Source organism: Scylla paramamosain, chromosome 33, assembly GCF_035594125.1.
Source record: "Scylla paramamosain isolate STU-SP2022 chromosome 33, ASM3559412v1, whole genome shotgun sequence".
Lineage (NCBI taxonomy): Eukaryota > Metazoa > Arthropoda > Malacostraca > Decapoda > Portunidae > Scylla > Scylla paramamosain.
This window is the reverse complement of record NC_087183.1, coordinates 1086791-1109000: the sequence shown is the minus strand read 5'-3', so window position 1 is coordinate 1109000 and position 22210 is coordinate 1086791. Positions and strand designations below refer to the sequence as shown.

The window sequence follows — 22210 nt, the reverse complement described above, 5'->3', positions numbered from 1 at the left end:
TTGAGTGGAAAAAGACCTGCCCGGGGTCAATAATTTTTGTGAGTGACTTTTACCAGAGACGAGGGTGTGAAAAAATTAGTTATCCATCTTGTCCTACCTGGTGATGAACTCTTTTAACTACTAGTACTTATTACATCTTTCCTGACTCCCAGACCAACATGAAGCATTTCTTTTCTTTCACAGCCATGTCTATGCACTATACTGACTAGAAATTGCACAATCTGCTTCTTTAGTCGTGTCCTTTCTTGAATGTGCATATAAATGTTTTCAGCTGTGCATTCCATGCTGTGTAATGTTGTAGTGAATGGTTAAATTCTAGACTAAGTTGTGAATCAAACATGTATCAAGCAGCAGGAGTATTGATGTGTGCATTTTCCCTGCAGGTGGTAACACGGAGAGCAAGTGGAAGAAACCCTGGGAGACTTCCATGACTCAGGAACAAGCACACCTCACTGGGAGCCTTGTGACTGGCAGGTGGTTCAGGTGAATACTGTATTTTGTTGGCACAATTGAGAATTCTCTGCCCAAAATTCCAAAATCTGAAAGTTTTTAATTGTCATGTCATGTCATGTCCACAAAGTGGTGGAAAGGTTTGCACTGAAAAAAAGAAAAAGGAAAAAAAGAAATGATGAATTGTAAAGCCCACAGACCAAAGCTCTGGTGCTTGACTTACTGCAATGGAAGGCATCAAAAACTGGCAGGTTGTCATCACACACATGCTCTGAAGATGTGATGCTCAGTTTTCTAATCTGACTGTGTGCTGAGCAGATAACAGAGGTGATAGTATCTGGTATGGAGGCATATATCTCTCACTTTTCTTCTCGACCTAAACCTTCTAAACCTTGGTTTAACACGACCTGTTCTTGTGTTATACATGATAGAAAGGTGGCTTACACAAGGTATTTGAACCTTTCATCCCCAGAATCTCATGTGCTTTATATTTCTGCCCAAAGTCATGCCACATCTGTTCTCCAACTAGCCAAAAACTCCTTCATTAACAGAAAGTGTCAAAATCTTTCTAGATCTAACTACCCTCATGACTTCTGGCAACTAGCCAAAAACATCTCTTCTTTGCTTCTTTTTTCTCTCCTTTATTTCAACCAGATGGCAGCACTGCTATCACATCAGTCTCTAAAGCCGAACTCCTTGCTCAGACCTTTGCTAAAAAGTCTACCTTGGACGATTCAGGGCTTGTTCCTCTCTCTCCTCCACCCTGCTGTTGCTGCTGCTGCTGCTGCTGCTGCTGCTGCTGCTGCTGCTGCTGCTGCTGCTGCTGCTGCTGCTGTTGCTGCTGCTGCTGCTGCTGCTGCTGCTGCTGCTGCCTATTAAAATTCTTTGCAATGATGTTAAACCATCAGAATGCTTATGGACCTGATGGGGTCCCTCCTATTGTTCTCAAAAACTGTGCCTCTTTGCTTGTGCCTTGCCTAGTCAAACTCAACTCTGTCTGTTACCATCAACCTTTCCTTCTTGCTGGAAGTTTGCCTACATTCAGCCTGTTCCTAAAAAGTGTGACTGTTCTAATCCCTCAAACTATGTCTTGTTGATTTAATTTCCTGCCTATCTAAAGTTTTTGATTCTATCCTCAACAGAAAGATTCTTAAACATCTATCACTTTACAACCTTCTATCTCATCACCTTTTATGTATGGATTCTGTCAAGGCCACTCTACTGGTTATCTGGCTTTCCTTACTGAGTCGTGGTCATCCTCTTTTAGAGATTTTGGTGAAATTTTTGCTGTTGTCTTAGACATATCAAAAGCTTTTGATAGAGTATGACACAAAGCTTTGATTTCCAAACTACCCTCCTATAGCTTCTATCCCTCTCTCTGTAACTTCATCTCAAGTTTCCTTTCTGACCGTTCTATTGCTGCTGTGGTAGACGGTCACTGTTCTTCTAAATCTATTAACAGTGGTGTTCCTCAGGGTTCTGTCCTGTTACCCACTCTCTTATTATTCATCAATGACCTAAACCAAACTTCTAGTCCTATCCACTCCTATGCTGATGATACCACCCTGCACTTTTCCATGTCTTTTCGTAGATGTCAAACCCTTCAAGAAGCAAACAGCTTATGCAGGGAAACCACAGAATGCCTGACTTCTGATCTTTCTAAAATATCTGATTGGGGCAGAGCAAACTTGGTATTGTTCAATGCCTCAAAAACTCAATTCATTCATCTATCAGCTCAACACAACCTTCCAGACAACTATCCCCTCTTCTTCAATGACACTCAACTGTCCCCCACTTCTACATTGAACATCCTTGGTCTCTCTTTTTCTTATTAATCTAAACTAGAAACTTCACATCTCATCTCTAGCTAAAATAGGTTCTATGAAGTTAAGCATTCTGAGATGTCTCCACCAGTTTTTCTCACCCCCCCAGCTGCTAACTCTGTACAAGGTCCTTATCTGTCCATGTATGGAATATGCTTCACATGTCTGGGGGGGTTCCACTCATACTGCTCTTCTAGACAGGGTGGAATCAAAAGTTTTTCGTCTCATCAACTCCTCTCCTCTAACTGTCTTCAGCCTCTCTCTCACCGCCGCAATGTTGCATATCTAGCTGTCTTCTACCGCAATTTTCATGCTAACTGCTCTTCTGATCTTGCTAACTGCATGCCTCCCCTCCTTCCGTAGCCTCGCTGCACAAGACTTTCTTCTTTCTCTCACCCCTATTCTGTCCACCTCTCTAACATAAGAGTTAACCAGTATTCTCAGTCATTCATCCCTTTCTCTGGTAAACTCTGGAACTCCCTGCCTGCTTCTGTATTTTCACCTTCCTATGACTTGAATTCCTTCAAGAGGGAGGTTTCAAGACACTTATTCATCAATTTTTGACCACTGCTTTGACCCTTTTATGGGACTGGCATTTCAGTGGGCATTTTTTTTATTGGATTTTTGTTGCCCTTGGCCAGTGTCTTTCCTACATAAAAAAAAAAAAATTCCACAGACCGACTGGGAGACATGACGTCAGTGCCACCACGCAGGGAGTAAAACCAAGAGGAGGAAGAGGAGCATTCAAGAGACATCAGCTGGCCAGCAGTCCATTCAGGTGTGCCTTTCATTGCATCATTATTTGTCCATAATTTCCCTTCTGGGGTTGGACAGCCCATGAGTATCTTCCACTTGCAGCTGTAGATAATTTCTTCCTTATTGTTGAGTGTTGTCATGCCTTCCTCCACACACCATCTCAAGATCTTCCCAGTGGTTTCCTTCCAAGTACTCTAATGCTCTCCTCAGTTTGTGGCCCTGATTTGTAAGTGCCAGGAAGACTATGGTGAAGGCAGACCACAAACCTTTCATTGGACATGAGTGGCGAACGGCAGTGAAAATATGGCAGTGTCTGATTCTTTGCACCAAAACACAGTGTGCTTATTAACAGATTTATTCACTGTTCACTCATTTGCTCATCTCTAAAGGAGTGAAGAGTGTGCACTGAAGTAAGCATTGTAACTGGTGTGTGTGTGTGTGTGTGTGTGTGTGTGTGTGTGTGTGTGTGTGTGTGTGGTGATGAAGTTCAATATCAGGGTTGTCGTCTTGAAAGATTTCATAAAAGTACTGAATCTGATTTGGAATTCATGTTGCAACAAAAACTCTCCCTTCTTTGCAACAGTTTCACAACAGGAAGTGAAGGATGAAGCATGAAGGTTTTAGGCCAAAATGAACTGACAGCAATCAGGAATGACACGTCCAGCAAAACCAGCAACACAGCAGTGAGTGTGCATGCTGGTACGTCAGGTTAGGGGTGAAGTGTTTGGATTGTGGGCTAAAATGGCTTGCTTATACATGAATATCTTTCACACTGGAGGAGCTGGGGTGTGTGTGTGTGTGTTAGGGGTGTTTGGGTGTTGATAGGCTTGTTTGTAGGTATTTCCACCTGCTTATCATCCATTTTAGTTGTTCTTCGCTCTTTCATCTTCCCTCTGTCATTCATTTTATCTATTTTTCATTATTAGTGTACAGTCTTTGCCTCTGTCACCTCCTCTATCCAGCCCTTCCTTGTCTCTACATATCTAGTCCTTCTTTGCCTCTATCACCTCTTGTCTAATATTTATCCAACCCTTCCTTATCTCTGTATATCTAGTCCATTGCTTCTATCACCTCTTCTGTCTAATATTTATCCAGTCCTTCACTTCCTGCCTTTAGTTAGCATACACTCCTCACCTCTTCTGCTGTCTATATTCACCCAGTCCTTCCATCCACACACCACAGGAATCTAAATTAACACACATTTTCCAATATTCTTCCTTTCATTAACCCCTCACTGTATTTCCAGAGTGAATACTTCCCAGACCATCCAGTCATTTGTACTGTTTGGGAATGGGAAGTCTTTCATGAACTCTTGCTTGAACAGAAAATGTTGCAAAATTTCTCACAGGGACTGACCAGGTTCCTCTCTTAGGCATGGAGAGAGAGAGAGAGAGAGAGAGAGAGAGAGAGAGAGAGAGAGAGAGAGAGAGAGAGAGAGAGAGAGAGAGAGAGAGAGAGAGAGAGAGAGAGAGAGAGAGAGAGGTATATTTGTGAGAGGCTGTGGGGAGTGACTGGGTTTGTCAACATACTGTGGGAGACATACTGTGGGTCTGTGGATTGTGGGAGAGTGGGTCTGTGGATTGTGGGAGAGAGAGAGAGAGAGAGAGAGAGAGAGAGAGAGAGAGAGAGAGAGAGAGAGAGAGAGAGAGAGAGAGAGAGAGAGAGGGGGCTGGGGGGAGGATTTATTTTTCTTTTATCTTTTCTATCTTTCTCTCATTTCTTCTTTTTTTCTTCCTCTTCTATTAACCTCATTCTTCTCTCATGTCCTCTTCCTTCTTTGTTGTCTTCTCTCTCTCTCTCTTTCTCTTTCTTCCCTCCTTATTATCATCTATCTTCTCCTCTTCCTTCTTTCTATCACTTCTGGAAAAAACAATGCAAATATAAATAATACATTTTGAACATAATAATAATAATGATAATTAATTCTCACAATCAGTAACATTCTCTCTCTCTCTCTCTCTCCTTTATTTCATCCTTCTCATGTCCCCCTCTTCTCTTCCTTCCTTCCTTTCTTATATTCTTCCTCCTCTTTTCTTTGTCTCTTCTGTCAGTCATTCCTCTGAAATATGAATAAATTTAGAATAATAGTAATAAATTTAATAAAAATAATTTCTTGTATTCTCTCTCCTATACATACGCAAAATTCTCTCTTAATAGAAATAATTTCTTGTATTCTCTCTCCTACACACACACAAAATTCTCTCTCTCTCTCTCTCTCTCTCTCTCTCTCTCTCTCTCTCTCTCTCTCTCTCTCTCTCTCTCTCTCTCTCTCTCTCTACAAAACCCCTTCTTTTACTCTCACATACTTAAAAACTCCCTCCCACTACTCACTCAAACTGATTCTCTTAGACACACACACACACACACCTAGGCTTCCAAGTTGATAATCCAAAAGCCAGCAGATGACAGCTTCCTTCCAGCACACACTTGTATCGCCCAACTTGACCTGCCTGAATACAAGCTGATACAGTCCATGCAGCAGGGTAAAGTTTGTATGAACCTTTTTTTGTTGTTAAAACTTGTGGTGTGGTCCAGCAGTCTTCCTTTTCCCACTTTTTAAGAGAGGAGAGAAAGAATGGTGGATGACACCACTTGTAAGGAAGACACAAGTTACTATAGTTTAGATGTACTAAAAATTTTTGCACACTAAATGTTTATTACTGAAAAGCTTTATATATATATATATATATATATATATATATATATATATATATATATATATATATATATATATATATATGTTACAGTCAATACCTGAATCCAGACAATTTGTAAAGTGACTTATTTTTTCAGGCAATTTGTGAACTGCCTAACCTAACCTAACCTAACCTAACCTAACCTAACCTAGGTTAGGTTAGGTTAGGTTAGGTTAGGTTAGGTTAGGTTAGGTTAGGCAGTTCACAAATTGCCTGAAAAAATAAGTCACTTTACAAATTGTCTGGATTCAGGTATTGACTGTAACATACTCGTATATATATATATATATATATATATATATATATATATATATATATATATATATATATATATATATATATATATATATATATAGATAGATAGATAGATAGATAGATAGATAGATAGATATATATATATATATATATATATATATATATATATATATATATATATAGATAGATAGATAGATAGATAGATAGATAGATAGATACTATCTATCTGATTGATTGATGGAGATATACAGTGGTCCCTCTTGTTTCAGTTTGGCAATAGGTTTGAACTGGTACCAACACCCAAACTGGCACATCAGATCCACTTTTGGTGCACCACTTACTGACGTAACAGAATGGTGTTGATCCAGTTTGTCGTCCATGTGCATTGTTTGATTTTTGTGAACCTCCCAACAGCCATCTTACTGTTTTTTTGCAGCAATTAACCACATCTTTGGTGTTTGTCCCCAGGAGTGCAGCCTCTACAAGTGGTGGAGGGCATGGACACTTGGATATGGATGACACTGGTTTGGGTGCCAAATATTAATAGTGCACCTACACAATTACCACACTCGCTCCTCTCACCAGGCTTAACTATAAATAATTAAAGGTAAATAACATCTGTCATCTATTATCTATTGTATTCTATATTGCTGTTAATGTTTCATGTATAATGTCTTTGCTTTCAAATGCAAGTCAAAAGGGTGAACCCCATTTATAGTACTATTCACGTTTGGCAAATTTCACTTTTGACATTGGTTTGGCTACACTAATTGAACTGCTAACAGTGAGGGACTACTGTAAATGTAGTAATAATTATAATAATAATAATAATAATAATAATAATAATAAAAAGTAATGATAAAGTGCAAGACATGTTCATTAACGCAATTATTTTCTCCAACATGGAGGAGTGAGGAGGCACATCTGTCTGTGATTAGGGAATGCAAATGATGATGTTCCAAGGACATCACCCTGTCCTGGGCCATGACATGAGAGAGAAGAGGAAAAAAGGACTCTCTCTCTCTCTCTCTCTCTCTCTCTCTCTCTCTCTCTCTCTCTCTCTCTCTCTCTCTCTCTCTCTCTCTCTCTCTCTCTCTCTCTCTCTCTCTCTCTCTCTCAGAGTTTCCATAACACCAAACTACTCTGGTGTTAATTTCATGAGTTGCTGAATAATAGAAATGGGAATGTTAGTTCAATGCATTTAGCTCTGAGTATGAAAGAATGACAAGAAAGAATGCAGAGGACACTAGAACACATGCACAGAAAACTGAAAGATTTTTAAACTTTTGAATAGGTGTAGGAAAAAAAAAAAAAAAAAAAAAACTGCAAAATCAGTGTCTCCTTAAAACAACACATGACAGCAATGATAACTCACACAACAATAATGCTTGATGAAGACTATATTTCCAACACAGATTTATGACAACATTTGGCAAAGCTGTGCACTGTTTACTTGTGTTAAAACTATGCTATGATTTGAGAGGAAAGTTGGTTAGTCATTATAGGGTTAAGATGATATAAGGGTGTTTATTTTAGCTAATTTCCAATGACTCCTAATATAAGATTAAAACTTTAATGATTAAGTAACTATTTCATTGTTTACATTAATTTACACCAAAATTTCGCAACTACAACCTCAGGGATGTTTAGTTAATCCAATTTTGTTCACAACTACTACATTTTTTCCAGTGGTTTACCCATAGTACAACACAAACAACTACAATATCATTCATGCTATTTCATTCCCAAAAAAAATTCACAACTGTACATGATCTAGTTTACAATAAAAGGATTTTGAACAATAGTTTCCCCATTAATCAACCCTAATTTTTTTTCCAGCTACAAAGAACAATTCAACTACAATACCATTCATGCTATTTCATCCATTTGAAACTTCACATGCATGTGATTTACAGTACTTTACCAAAAAAAAATTAAGATCAACAATGTTCCCATCAATCAACCCTTTAAACTTTCCCACCTACAATCTGACAATTGGAGTCACCAGTTTTAAATGTCAATAGTTATCCAAGATTGAATTTATGCCTTCCAATCCTCTGTGGGTCTTGGAGGCATCCATGAGTCCCACTGTTCTCCTGAGAGCAGTGCAGGAGGTTGCCTTCAACATAAACCTTCTTGACAAAGTACTTGGATGACTTGTTGCAGCTTTGCTCTTTTCTGAAGGTAACTGCAGCCTTCAACTCAAGGCACAGCTTCTCCAAGGCACCCATCATACTGTACTTTATTAGCCCAGTGATCTGTGGAGAATAAGTAGTGGTGATGGTGGTGGTCCACCTCTCCAATACAAGAGTTCACCATTATTAACAATTTTTCATCCTTTTCACCAGTAAACTCTGGAACTCCCTGCCTGCTTCTGTATTTTCTTTTCCCTATGACGAATTTTTTCATGAGGAAGGTCCCAAGACACTTCTCCAATCTTGGATAATCCTTACCACTACACACCAGCAGACATAAAAATACCGTGAAGGATGCAACTCCCTTTTTAGAAGAGCCAGAGGTCACAGGAGCAAAGGTGATGGGACCCTCCATGCCCTCGACACTCATATCAAGCCCCATTATCACCTGCATCACTCGGGAACACACCATCACCACCATTACCATTGTGTTGTGGCATCATATCAGTGGTATAATAATTGTAAGAATACAAGGGAAACTGCAAGAAGCCGTCTGGTCTACACATGACAATCCCTGCAGGAAATGTGCTTACCTATTTTCACTATCATCCTCATGCATAAATTTGTCTAATCTTTTAAAGCTCCCTAATGACTCAGCACTAACCTAACTACTGAGTCTATTTCATTCATCTATCACTCAATCTGAGAACCAGTTCCTTCCTATTTCTTTTTTAAATCTAACTTTATCAAGCTTGACATGAAGAAACTGAGGATAGTGATAATGGTTGCTATTTCTGATTATTATTCTTACTTCCATTAACACTCAGAATATGAAGTCTGTCTTTATTCTTATTTTGGGTCCCCATTGGAAAGGGATAGTCTCATTGACCACTGCACTACAAGCCAAATAACTTAAAAACACCCTTGAAATAAAAATGATGGCTACTCTTCACAACCACAGTGCTGCATCCCTCTTTTCTAAACATCTTCACTCTAACCCCTACTTCCCTGCTCCCTCCAGTGACAGCCTCCCTCACCTCTGGGTTCACTTGAGGAGCTGCCATCAGCCACCCAATGACATTCATTTGCAGGTTCTTGGTGACAGAGTTCTCCTGGATCTTCAAATTTTCAGGATACACCACCAAGCCTGTAAGGAGAATTGGTGGAGAGAGAGAGAGAGAGAGAGAGAGAGAGAGAGAGAGAGAGAGAGAGAGAGAGAGAGAGAGAGAGAGAGAGAGAGAGAGAGAGAGAGTATGTTAGATGCAGACAAAATGATAAAGTAAGGTATTAAAATCTTGCATGCAAAAAAAAGATATGCACACTAATAAATACTTAAATTACAAAACGTTAAAACATCCATAAACTCCTTGCACATCATACTGAGCTCACACTCCTCTCATTCCCTCAGATGCTACCAACAACTTTATTTAAACAAATAGATAGATAGATAGATAGTCACAAACACACTCTTATTCCCTCCAAGACACAACAATGACTTGATTTCAAGAGAGATAGACAAAGACACACACACACACACACACACACACACATCAGGCTTGGGTCTGAGTACATGTACTCAACCAGATTCCAAATGTAGTGCAGTGGTAGATGTATAGGTAGAGGTAAGGTCAGGGTGACACAAGCCTGTCCCTCTGGAAGCCAGGTGGTCTGGATTGGTACCAGTGAAGTCATGTGAGTTACAGCCACTGCAGTTCCCACTCCTGCTGCTAATCTGTCAGCACCTTTGTGTAAATATGTGGAGTGAGAAACAGCTGTCAAATGCCATCTGGACTGACAGGCTGCTGCACTGAGAGGCACACAGCAATCCATCCCCATCAGGTATCAAGCGAGATTCACCCCAAACTCTCCACATTCACACAGATAGACAGACACAATACACACAGAAATAAATTAATAGATACACATACACATACAGACTTGGTTACCAGGAGAGACAAAGTGGAGATGCCAGCCAGCAGGTACAACAGACACCTGAGCAGCAAGTTGGTATCTAACACTGACCTCACTGATGACGACATCTACAGGAATTGTTGACAAGTTGTTCTTGGGTAAATAGATCCTGGAGGAAATACACAGAAAAGATCCATTATTGCAGAGACAAACAAAGGCTGGATATTGAGGGGATACAACAAAGAGTTAAGGAAAGGGAGGTTTTTCACTGAAGGATCAAAGAAAAGCTGGATATTTGGAAGGGCAACAGGAAAGTTGAGAAGAGGAAAATGTTGGAATGATACAAAAAATGCATGTTTTCTGTCTGTGCATAAAACACACACACACACACACACACACACACACCTCTCTCTCTACTCACCTCTGTAAAGATCTGGGCCTCACCTTGGCCATGCACTCACATCCCTCCCCAGTATCTCAATCAATATCTTTTGATCCTGAGAAGAAACAAGAGAACTATGTGGAATGAAAGAGACAAAATATACACAAGAAAACAACAAAACACAGTCACTGGACTAACCATCTCAGTGACGTTTAGAAATACTGGAATTTTCAAGGGTACTTCATGTTTCTGGTTTAACAAGTATTCTGCATCACCAGAAGAAAGAAACACCTATGAGAACATGACTCATTATCATGAAAACAGTCCTTATGAAAGTTGATGGGATTTTCCAAGGACATTTTTTTCATGATTGAGGAAATAGTTAATAGTATTCTGCATCATCAACCAAGCAATCATAAAAACCAGACTCCTCTTTTAAAACAGCTCCCATAACACCTCAGGCATTCCACAATATGGGAATAAAAGTTAAGGTTCCCCGCACTTCTTACCACAAACCAGTCCTCTTTGAAAACAATTCCCATAACACCTCAGGCATTTCACAATATGGGGATAAAAGTTAAGGCTCCCAGTGTGTCTTACCACAAACCAGACTCTTTGAAAACAGTTCCCATAACACCTCAGGCATTTCACAATATGGGGATAAAAGTTAAGGTTCCCTGCACTTCTTACCACAAACCAGACTCTTTGAAAACAGTTCCCATAACACCTCAGTCATTTCACAATATGGGGATAAAAGTTAAGGTTCCCAGTGTGTCTTACCACAAACCAGACTCTTCCTCTTTGAAAACAGTTCCCATAAGACCCAAGGCATGAGAGTTAAGGTTCCCTGTGTGTCTCACCACGAAAACTGCTCCATCCAGGAGAGAGAGAGAGAGAGAGAGAGAGAGAGAGAGAGAGAGAGAGAGAGAGAGAGAGAGAGAGAGAGAGAGAGAGAGAGAGAGAGAGAGAGAGAGAGAGAGAGAGAGAGAGAGAGAGAGAGATGAAGGAAAAGACCAGGAGGTAGAGAATGAGAGAAATGCAAGTAAATGAGGAAGAAGACAAGGAAAAGGAAGACAAGATGAGAAAGAGAAGCATTCAACCACTCCTTTTACTATCAGTGACCTTACATTGAAAACTAAACTCTAAACTTGCAGTAAACAATTGTACCAAACTGAGTGAGACAGCAAGAGAGTTAGCAAGACATCACATTAATATAAGGACTGAGAGATGCACAGGGACACCAGAAATGAGACTAAGTTCAGTACTATTCCCAGCACCTGAAACACTATCTTCACTCTCAGTTTCATTCCAGAGAAGCACGTTTTTCTGAGAGCAGCACAAGATATGGTGCCAAAGGGGAGATGCAAGGACTGGAGGATCCTTAGGGACAGAAGACACAAGGCTAACTTCAGAACCATTCCGATTATCTAGAAGAGGGTCCCCAGTCTCACTCTCGTTCAAGAGATGCACAATGTTTCTCCAAGAGCAGCACAAGATCTGGTCCTTGACGTAAACTTTCCTTGCATTGTAGTGAGTGTCCAAATATCCTGTCACTACTGGGATAGCTATGTTACTGCTGAGGGATGTGCACAGTTTCCCTAGAGCTGTGACAACATGCTCCTGTGGTCCAGTTATCTTGAAGCAGAGGAAGTGAGAAGAATTAGTGAACTAGAAAAGGACGATGAAAATGGCTGTGAGACATGGAGGGAGAGAGGAGAATAAGAAAGAGTAATGGAAGTGGCTATAAGAAATAGAGAGTGAAAAGAATTAGTGAAATGAAGAGAAAACTTAAATGAAAGTGACTGTAGGAAGTAGAGGAAGAGAGAAGAATTAGTGGAAAGAATATAAAAGCAATAAAAATGACTACAGGAAGACAAGAAAGCGAAGAACGAGCTTGCTTTTGACATTCTTTTACCACAGAAGAAAGAATGAAAAATACAGCCATTCAATTCACCTCTTCACAATACACACCTGGTACTCTGCTATGGTCTTCTTGGAGTCATTGCTGAGAGTGAAATCAACGGGACCACAGTACACTCCGTCAGCCAGCAGCCAGCATGTCTACTGACTGCAGCAACAGACTCAGCACTCCATCCTCCAACTGTGTCACATCACCATAACATCATTTGTGTGCATGCGTGCGTGCGTGCGTGCGTGCGTGCGTGCGTGCGTGCGTGCGTGCGTGTGTGTGTGTGTGTGTGTGTGTGCGTGGAGCAAGGAGGGGGTGAGGGTAACTATGCATGATAGAAAGGTTTAAATTGTGTGTGTGGAGGAAAGTGTGCATTAAAGAAAGAAGAAAGAGGAATACAGGATGAATGAAGAAATGGATAATGAAGGATAAGGTAGAGGAAAAAGAATACAGCAAAGATGAAGAAAAGATATCATTGAAGGATACATGATATGATAAGAGGGAAAAAGAATACACTGCAGGAGGAGAAAAAGGATATCACTGAAGGATATAACAGAAAGGTATAATGAAGGATAAAACAGAAGCAAAAAGAACACAGGAGGCATGAAGAAAACAATATTACTGAAGGATGCAAGAGGAAAAAACACAGTGCAGGTGAAGAAAAGAAGATACTGAAGGATATAACGGATGGGCGATAAGGACAGTCATTCTCACCACATCCTCCACACCCTCCAACTGCTTCCATCAGAACGGATCGGTGTGCAAGGACTTGACCATGGGGTACTCCTTGATGACCAGATGTGAGGGATACACCACCAGTCCTGTATGGGAGACAGATAATAAACTGCACTCCCAAATGTTTTGCTCTCTCTTACCTCCAATACTTTCAGTTGTTATGGTGTTTTCAGGGGTGTTTTCATGGTTCCAGTGATGGTTCAGCAAGGATTCTGCATCTTTAATAGTCTGTAGTGTGAGGTATTGGGCTTTTAAACAGTACATCAACATGCAATACATTTTATCCTAACTTCCATAAGTATGTACATCAGTATACAAGACTTTCCTTTATGTAAGAGGAACTCTGGCTAAGGCCAACAAAAAGGGGGGAGAGAGAGAGAGAGAGAGAGAGAGAGAGAGAGAGAGAGAGAGAGAGAGAGAGAGAGAGAGAGAGAGAGAGAGAGAGAGAGAGAGAGAGAGAGAGAGAGAGGAAAAAATAAAAAAAAGAAATGAAATGAAATAAAATAAAATGAAATAAAATAAACAAATAAATAAATATAAAAGGGCCCACTGAGGTACCAGTCTCTAGAAGACAGAGCCAAAAGAATTACCCTAAATTTAAGAAGTGTCTTGTATAAGGAAGTACAGACACAGGCAGGGAGCTCCCGAGTTTACCAGACTGACACCAATACTCGAGAGGACTCCACGTACCAGCTAGCGGAGACGACAGCAACCTTGGCTATGAGTTGCTGTCTCACGTCTGGCGCCTCAAATATGACGTTCTCAAAGGTGAGCATTGACACGGCCTCATCTGGTACATACAGCCTGACACAGGGGCTGTTGTCAGTATTTGTGTTGGGAAGATATGGGTGGTGATATTTTTATTTATTTATTTTTTCAATTAGGAGGGACACTGGCCAAGGGCAACAACCCTCCCCCTCCCCCCATCAAAAAATAAAAAGACCCACTGAGATGCCAGTCCCATAAAAGGGTCCAAAGCAGCAGTCAAAAATTGAAGGATAAGTGTCTTGAAACCTCCCTCTTGAAGGAATTCAAGTCATAGGAAGGTGGAAAGACAGAAGCAGGCAGGGAGTTCCAGAGTTTACCAGAGAAAGGAATGAATGATTGAGAATACTGGTTAACTCTTGCATTAGAGAGGTGAACATAATAGGGGGTGAAAGAAAGAAGAAAGTCTTGTGCAGCGAGGCCGTCAGAGGAGGGGAGGCATGCTGTTAGCAAGATTAGAAGAGCAGTTAGCATGAAAACAGCGGTAGATGATAACAAGAGATGCAACATTGCAGTGATGAGAAACCGGCTGAAGACAGTCAGTTAGAGGAGAGGAGCTGATGAGACAAAAAGCTTTTGATTCCATAATGTCTAGATGAGCAGTACAAGTGGAACCCCCCCAGACATGTGAAGCATACATGGACAGATAAGGCCCCTGTACAGAGTTAACAGTTGGGAGGGAGATGAGAAAAACTGGTGAAGATGTCTCAGAATCTAATTTCATAAGAGCTGTTTTAGCTAGGGATGTGATGTGAAGTTTCCAGTTTAGATTATAAGAAAAGGACAGACCAAGGATGTTCAGTGTAGAAAGGGGGACAGTTAAGTGTCACTGAAGATGGGATAGTTATCTGGAAGGTTGTGTCAAGTTGATAAGTGGAGGAATTGAGTTTTTGAGGCATTGAATAATACTAAGTTTGCTCTGCCCCAATCAGAAATTTTAGAGAGATCAGAAGTCAGGTTTTCTGTGGCTTCCCTGCATGAACTCTTTACTTCCTGAAGGGTTGGACTTCTACAAAAGACGTAGAAAAGTGCAGGGTGGTATCATCAGTGTAGGAGTGGATAAGACAAGAAGTTTGGTTTAGGTCACTGGAGAATAATAAGAAGAGAGTGGGTGATAGGACAGAACCCTGAGGAACACCACAGTTAATAGATTTAAAGGAAGAATAGTGATCGTCTACCACAGCAGCAATAGAATGGTCAGAATGGAAACTTAAGATGAAGTTACAGAGAAAAGGATAAAAGGCGCAGAAGAGTAGTTTGGAAATCAAAGCTTTGTGCCAAACTCTATCAAAAACTTTTAATATGTCCAAAGCAACAGCAAAAGTCTCACCAAAATCTTTATAAGAGGATGACTAAGACTCAGTAAAGAAAGCCAAAAGATCACCAGTAGAGTGGCCTTGATGGAACCCATACTATCGATCAGATAGAAGGTTGTGAAGTGAAAGATGTTTAAGAATCTTCCTGTTGATGATTGATTAAAAAACTTTAGATAGGCAGGAAATTAAAACAATAGGATGGCAGTTTGAGGGATTTGAAGTCACCCTTTTTAGGAACAGGCTGAATGTAGGCAAACTTCCAGCAAGAAGGAATGGTAGATGCTGACAGAGTTGAAAGAGTTTGACTAGGCAAGGTGCAAGCACAGAGGCACAGTTTCGGAGAACAATATGAGGCACCCCATCAGGTCCATAAGCCTTCTGAGGGTTTAGGCCAGGGAGGGCATGAAAACATGACTGTGAAGAATTTTAATAGGTAGCATGAAGTAGTCAGAGGGTGGAGGCGAGGGAGGAACAAGCCCTGAATTGTCCAAGGTAGAGTTTTTAGCAAAGGTTTGAGCGAAGAGTTCAGGTTTAGGTTAGAGATAGATGTGATAGCAGTGGTACCATCCGGTTGATATAAAGGAGGAAAAGGAGAAGCAAAGTTATTGGAGATGTTTTTGGCTTGGTGCCAGAAGTTACAAGGGGAGTTAGATCTTGAAAGATTTTGACACTTTCCGTTAATGAAGGAGTTTTTGGCTAGTTGGAGAACAGACTTGGCATGGTTCCAGACAGAAATATAAAGCCCATGATATTCTGGTGATGGAAGGCTTAAGTACCTTTTGTAGGCCACCTCTCTATCATGTATAGCATGAGAACAAGCTGTGTTAAACCAAGATTTGGAAGGTAAATAGTGAGGAATGTACACCTCCATGTCAGACTCTACTACCTCTGTTATGTACTCTGCACACAGACAGGTCTCTGACATGGAAGCAGTAGTCATTCCAAGGAAAATCAGCAAAATACCTCCTTGGGTCCCTGCAGCTAGCAGAGGCAAAATCCTAGAGGCAATTCTGCTTATGAGGATGCTGAGGAAGGATTGGAGTGATAGGACAAGATAAAGATATGAGATTGTGACTGGATGAGCCCAACAGAGAAGAGAGGGTGACAGCATAAGCAGAAGGATTAGAGGCTATGAAAAGGTTAATAATGATGGGCATATCTCCAAGATGGTCAGGAATACAAGTAGGGTGTTGCACCGATTGCTCTAGGTTGTGGAGGATAGCAAAGTTGAAGGCTAGTTCACCAGGATGGTCAGTGAAGGGAGAGGAAAGCCAAAGCTGATGGTGAACATTGAAGTCTCCAAGAATGGAGACCTCTGCAAAAGGGAAGAGGGTCAGAATGTGCTCCACTTTGGAAGTTAAGAAGTCAAAGAATTTTTTTAAGTCAGAGGAGTTAGGTGAGAGGTATACAGCACATATACATTTACTTTGAGAGTGACTGTAATCGTAGCCAGATAGTGGAAAACTCGGAAGATTCAAGAGCATGGGCAAGAGAGCAGGTTAAGTTGTTGCGCACATAAATGCAACATCCAGCTTTGGATTGAAAATGAGGATAGAGAAAGTAGGAGAGAACAAAAATGGGGCTAATGTCAGTTGCCTTAGACACCTGAGTTTCAGTGAGGAAAAGAAAATGAGGTTTAGTAGAGGAGAGATGGTGTTTTTACAGACTGAAAATTAGATCCAAGACTGCAAATGTTGCAGGAGTTAATGAAGAAAAAGTTGAGCGGTGTCAAGACACTTGGGGTCGATACCAGAAGAGCAGTCTGACCTGGGGACATTTGTTGTCCCCTTCCCTGATGGTGACTCTATGAGGCTGGTGTAGGAGTCTCCATGATAATTGAGTGAAGGGTGTGTGTGTAATTAGATGTTTGTAGTTTTGTGTGAAGGAAGAGAGTTGTCTTTAGAGAGCAGGCTGTGACTGTCCCCTTTTCTTGTGAGACACAAAGGGAAACATTCAGTGAGGTCACAGCTGCGTTTAATGATAAGTTCACAGCACCCCATCATCCAGTGCTTTAGACCTCACTGGGAGTAATTATCATTTTGGCAGGTGCCTGCTGCCTCCTCCTTGTAACATTCTCTTCTGTTTCTTACTTGGCATACCTCTGGATAACCTCAAAGTGTCCCTCAGCAGTCTTTGCCAGCAGTTTGCCCACAAATGTCTGCCCTGAGGAGGAGAGAGAAGAGGCTCAGGAAAGAAAATACAGTACAGATGCAATTCCTCTCAACTTCTGTGCTTTCTTATGGAAGGATAACAGAGAAGGTATAATTTTACTCCCTTCATCTATCTACTTATCTATACACCAGGCCACCAATCCCAGACAAAGCACCACTCACTCACACACACATCACTCACACTCTTAGGCCCACTGGTCTCTGGTGGGAAGGAACAGTGTTGTGGACCTCCCTACAACACCCTAGTGACTGTACTTACAAGACTCTGCTATGGTTATGGTCTTCACAGAAGATAGTAACACAATTCCTCTCATAAATTTTATGAGTCATGTGGATGGTCTGGCACCAGCGTGGCAGTACATACATGCCCTGGCCTCACCTTAGGCCAACTGAGTACTGACTCATTATCCAGTAATTACTGTCCCACTCCCTCCCCTCCCACCACTTAGGGATAACATGCCACACATCTGAAAAAAAGTCTCCAAAAATCATGCACACACAAAAAAACAGATACAGTATATGAAAAACAGCAAAACATAAGGAGTACCACAAGGTGTAATCTAAAGCCTGAGTGTAAACAAGCTATGTCTCAGACACACAGCTCAAACTTTGGCAGATTGTTGCCAAAGTGCTGGATGATTTTTCAGTGTGCACAGACCAATGTTGCTTTTTGCACACATTTCCATTCAAAAAAGTTAATTACAGTCCCTTAATTAACTTAGTAATTTCTGTCCATCTCCTCACCTTGAAAGCCTCACCATCAAACATTAAGCCAGAATTTTTGTAAACAAGCTGAATGAATGTATCATGATAATAGAAATAATATTGCTTTATTACTTCATGCATGTATGCAAAAAATAAACTTGAATCGATTATTCCTGTCTACCACACCTTTAAAGTCTTGCCATCCAAGCACTGGGCCAGAGTCCTTGTCAACAAACTGAATGCCTCTTGATAACAGAATTAATATTGTTTCATCACGCTATCCCAAAAAATTTAACTTGATTTTGTCATCTCCTCACCTTCAATGCCTTGCCATCAAACTACAATCCAGAATCTTTGTCAACAAACTGAACAATAACAGAAATTATATTGTTTTATTACTCTATAAAAAAAAAAAAGAAAAAAAAAATCATTCCTGTCTGTCTCCTCACTTCCTCACATCATGTTAACAAAGATTATATTATTTTATTACTCTTTATATGCAACATTTAAGTCAATCATGCCTGTCTGTCTCCTCACTTTGAAAGCCAGGCCATTAAGCACCAAGCCAGAGTCCTTGTCAACAAAGTGAACAGTGATGGTGGTGGGTTGTCCGGCCTGCACTATGCTGGGCTGCTGCAGGACCATTGCTGCACTCATCTGTGTCAAGCTGAGGGGAGGCCAAAAGAAGACCAACTATTACATCACTTATGCACTGAGGGGAGACCAAAAGAAGACCAACTATTAGATCACTTATGTGACTCCAATAGTAATTGTATCTTGGTAAATACTGAGATCCTTTTCTCTCCTTTTTGGTATGTCAGACTTGCATTTCCCTCAGTATCCTGTCAAGGTCTAATCCCTAGAGACACCATTAATGTACCCTGATTAAGTTAAATTTAAAAGAGATAGGAAGGAATTGGTTTTTAAATAGAGTGGTGGATGAATGGAATGGACTCAGTAATGAAGCTGATTATTTAGTGACCTTTAAAAGAGGATTACACAAATTTATGAATGAGGTTGATAGGTGGAAATAGGTAAGCATGCTTTGTACAGGGACTGCCATGTGTAGGCCTGATGGCTTCTTACAGCTTCACTTATTTTCTTATTCTTCTGTTCTTACACCAGACACTTGTGCACCAGCTTTGGATGGTTCTTTTTGACCTCTCTTTAGGGACTGGCACTCTCATTGGGCTTTTTTAAACTTTTTGTTGCCCTTGACCAGTCCCCCTCTTACATAAATAAAGACCTGCACCTACCTGAATGTCCCCTCCAGGGTGGTGGTGAGGGCTGGATCATAGCTGGGGTAGGTAATGGTGAAAGTGAGGTTGTAGCCTTCTCCGGGCTTGCTGACAGACAGGTTGGTGAAGATGGCAGTGCCATTCCTGTTGGGAACTGTTGTGGTGCCCATGACGATGGCACCTGGCGGACCTCCCAAGAGACTTGCCGTGACCTGCGAGGGATCACTCTTGTGGCCCAGGTCACTGGTGGGTGCACCCTGCAAGAGAAGAGAAGTGAAGAGAGAGAGAGAGAGAGAGAGAGAGAGAGAGAGAGAGAGAGAGAGAGAGAGAGAGAGAGAGAGAGAGAGAGAGAGAGAGAGAGAGAGAGAGAGAGAGAGAGAGAGAGAGAGAGAGAGAGAGAGAGAGAGAATAATTATTGGTGTATCTTTGAGTCCTTTCATGGGAACCAAAAAGGCCTGAAAGTTTACTAAACACACACACACACACACACACTAAAAATCCAGCCATCTACCACACTGAGAGTTGCCCTAGTGGAAATACAGAGTATGAGAGTTCACACTGGTTCTACTCGTTGCTGTTCCGTCTCCAAAGCAGTTAAATTGTTATAATGAGCGGTGAAGAGGGGTCTACTTCAGTCCCCACTATGTTGTTTATGCCAATGGGGACCGTCTCGAAGGCTAGACAGAGAGACCTCGGGATTTGGGGAAGAGGACTGAAGGGTCGGGAAAGCAATGATGAGAAGGAGAATTATCACACTGGAAACTGAAATGAAGGATATGAAGGATAGATTTGACAAGATGGAGAAGATGGTTGAAACTTTGATCACCGAGAAGGGGGTGTGGAGAGGTGCATATTTTTTTTTTTTTTATATATAAGAAGCACACTGGCCAAGGGCAACAAAAATCAATAAAAAAATAATGCCCACTGAAATGCCAGTCCCGAAAAAGGGTTAAGGCAGTGGTCAAAAATTGGTGGATAAGTGTCTTGAAACCTCCCTCTTGAAGGAATTCAAGTCATAGGAAGGTGGAAATACAGAAGCAGGCAGGGAGTTCCAGAGTTTACCAGAGAAAGAGATGAATGATTGAGAATACTGGTTAACTCTTGCATTAGAGAGGTGGACAGAATAGGGGTGAGAGAAAGAAGAAAGTCTTGTGCAGCGAGGCTGCGGAAGGAGGGGAGGCATGCAGTTAACAAGATCAGAAGAGCAGTTAGCATGAAAATAGCGGTAGAAGACAGCTAGATATGCAACACTGCAGCGGTAAGAGAGAGGCTGAAGACAGTCAGTTAGAGGAGAGGAGTTGATGAGACAAAAAGCTTTTGATTCCACCCTGTCTAGAAGAGCAGTATGAGTGGAACCCCTCCAGACATGTGAAGCATACTCCATACATGGATGGATAAGGCCCTTGTAGAGAGTTAGCAGCTGGGGGGGGGGGGGGGTTGAGAAAAACTGGCGGAGATGTCTCAGAACACCTAACTTCATAGAAGCTGTTTTAGGTAGAGATGAGATGTGAAGTTTCCAGTTCAGATTATAAGTAAAGGACAGACCGAGGATGTTCAGTGTAGAAGAGGGGAACAGTTGAGTGTCATTGAAGAAGAGGGGATAGTTGTCTGGAAGGTTGTGTCGAGTTGATAGATGGAGGAATTGAGTTTTTGAGGCATTGAACAATACCAAGTTTGCTCTGTCCCAATCAGAAATTTTAGAAAGATCAGAAGTCAGGCATTCTGTGGCTTCCCTGCGTGCTATATTTACCTCCTGAAGGGTTGGACGTTTATGAAAAGACGTGGAAAAGTGCAGGGTGGTATCATCAGCGTAGGAGTGGATAGGACAAGAAGTTTGGTTTAGAAGATCATTAATGAATAATAAGAAGAGAGTTGGTGACAGGACAGAACCCTGAGGAACACCACTGTTAATAGATTTAGGAGAAGAACAGTGACCGTCTACCACAGCAGCAATAGAACGGTCAGAAAGGAAACTTGAGATGAAGTTACAGAGAGAAGGATAGAAACTGTAGGAGGGTAGCTTGGAAATCAAAGCTTTGTGCCAGACTCTATCAAAAGCTTTTGATATGTCCAAGGCAACAGCAAAAGTTTCACCAAAATCTCTAAAAGAGGATGACCAAGACTCAGTAAGGAAAGCCAGAAGATCACCAGCAGAGCGGCCTTGACGGAACCCATACTGGCGATCAGATAGAAGGTTGTGAAGTGACAGATGTTTAAGAATCTTCCTGTTGAGGATAGACTCAAAAACTTTAGATAGGCAGGAAATTAAAGCAATAGGACGGTAGTTTGAGGGATTAGAACGGTCACCCTTTTTAGGAACAGGTTGAATGTAGGCAAACTTCCAGCAAGAAGGAAAGGTAGATGTTGACAGACAGAGCTGAAAGAGTTTGACTAGGCAAGGTGCAAGCACGGAGGCACAGTTTCGGAGAACAATAGGAGGGACCCCATCAGGTCCATAAGCCTTCTAAGGGTTTAGGCCAGCGAGGGCATGGAAAACATCATTGCAAAGAATTTTAATACGTGCCATGAAGTAGTCAGAGGGTGGAGGAGAGGGAGGAACAAGCCCAGAATCGTCCAAGGTAGAGTTTTTAGCAAAGGTTTAAGCAAAGAGTTCAGCTTTAGAAATAGATGTGATAGCAGTGGTGCCATCTGGTTGAAGTAGAGGAGGGAAAGAAGAAGAAGCAAAGTTATTGGAGATATTTTTGGCTAGATGCCAGAAATCACGAAGGGAGTTAGATCTTGAAAGGTTTTGACATTTTCTGTTAATGAAGGAGTTTTTGGCTAGTTGGAGAACAGACTTGGCATGGTTCCGGGCAGAAATATAAAGTGCATGAGATTCTGGTGATGGAAGGCTTAAGTACCTTTTGTGGGCCACCTCTCTATCATGTATAGCACGAGAACAAGCTGTGTTAAACCACGGTTTAGAAGATTTAGGACGAGAAAAAGAGAGAGGAATGTACGCC

At 41.3% G+C, this 22210-nt stretch overlaps 2 protein-coding genes across 31 annotated transcripts in view; one reads left to right on the top strand and one right to left on the bottom strand.

Moving 5' to 3' along the window:
- The window catches only part of LOC135089521 (antifreeze protein Maxi-like), a 175091-nt gene extending 168015 nt beyond the window's left edge, over positions 1-7076 (top strand). For 2 of the 5 annotated variants that reach the window (XM_063985116.1, XM_063985119.1), the window contains 3 exons: positions 384-483; positions 2950-3051; positions 6449-6882. In XM_063985116.1, coding sequence (XP_063841186.1) covers positions 384-483; positions 2950-3051; positions 6449-6524 — 278 coding nt within the window. In that variant the 3' untranslated portion in view covers positions 6525-6882. The other 3 variants (XR_010261518.1, XM_063985118.1, XM_063985117.1) reach the window with 3 other exon arrangements.
- Positions 4231-22210, bottom strand: part of LOC135089522 (uncharacterized) — a 39689-nt gene continuing 21709 nt past the window's right edge. The window contains exons 3-13 of one of the 26 annotated variants that reach the window (XM_063985123.1): positions 19266-19504; positions 18547-18676; positions 17224-17296; positions 13032-13138; positions 12380-12509; positions 10448-10523; positions 10044-10195; positions 9153-9262; positions 7986-8238; positions 5397-5581; positions 4231-4889 (exon numbers count right to left, since the gene is read on the bottom strand). In XM_063985123.1, coding sequence (XP_063841193.1) covers positions 13062-13138; positions 17224-17296; positions 18547-18676; positions 19266-19504 — 519 coding nt within the window. In that variant the 3' untranslated portion in view covers positions 4231-4889; positions 5397-5581; positions 7986-8238; ... (3 more) ...; positions 12380-12509; positions 13032-13061. The other 25 variants (XM_063985121.1, XM_063985128.1, XM_063985129.1 and 22 more) reach the window with 25 other exon arrangements.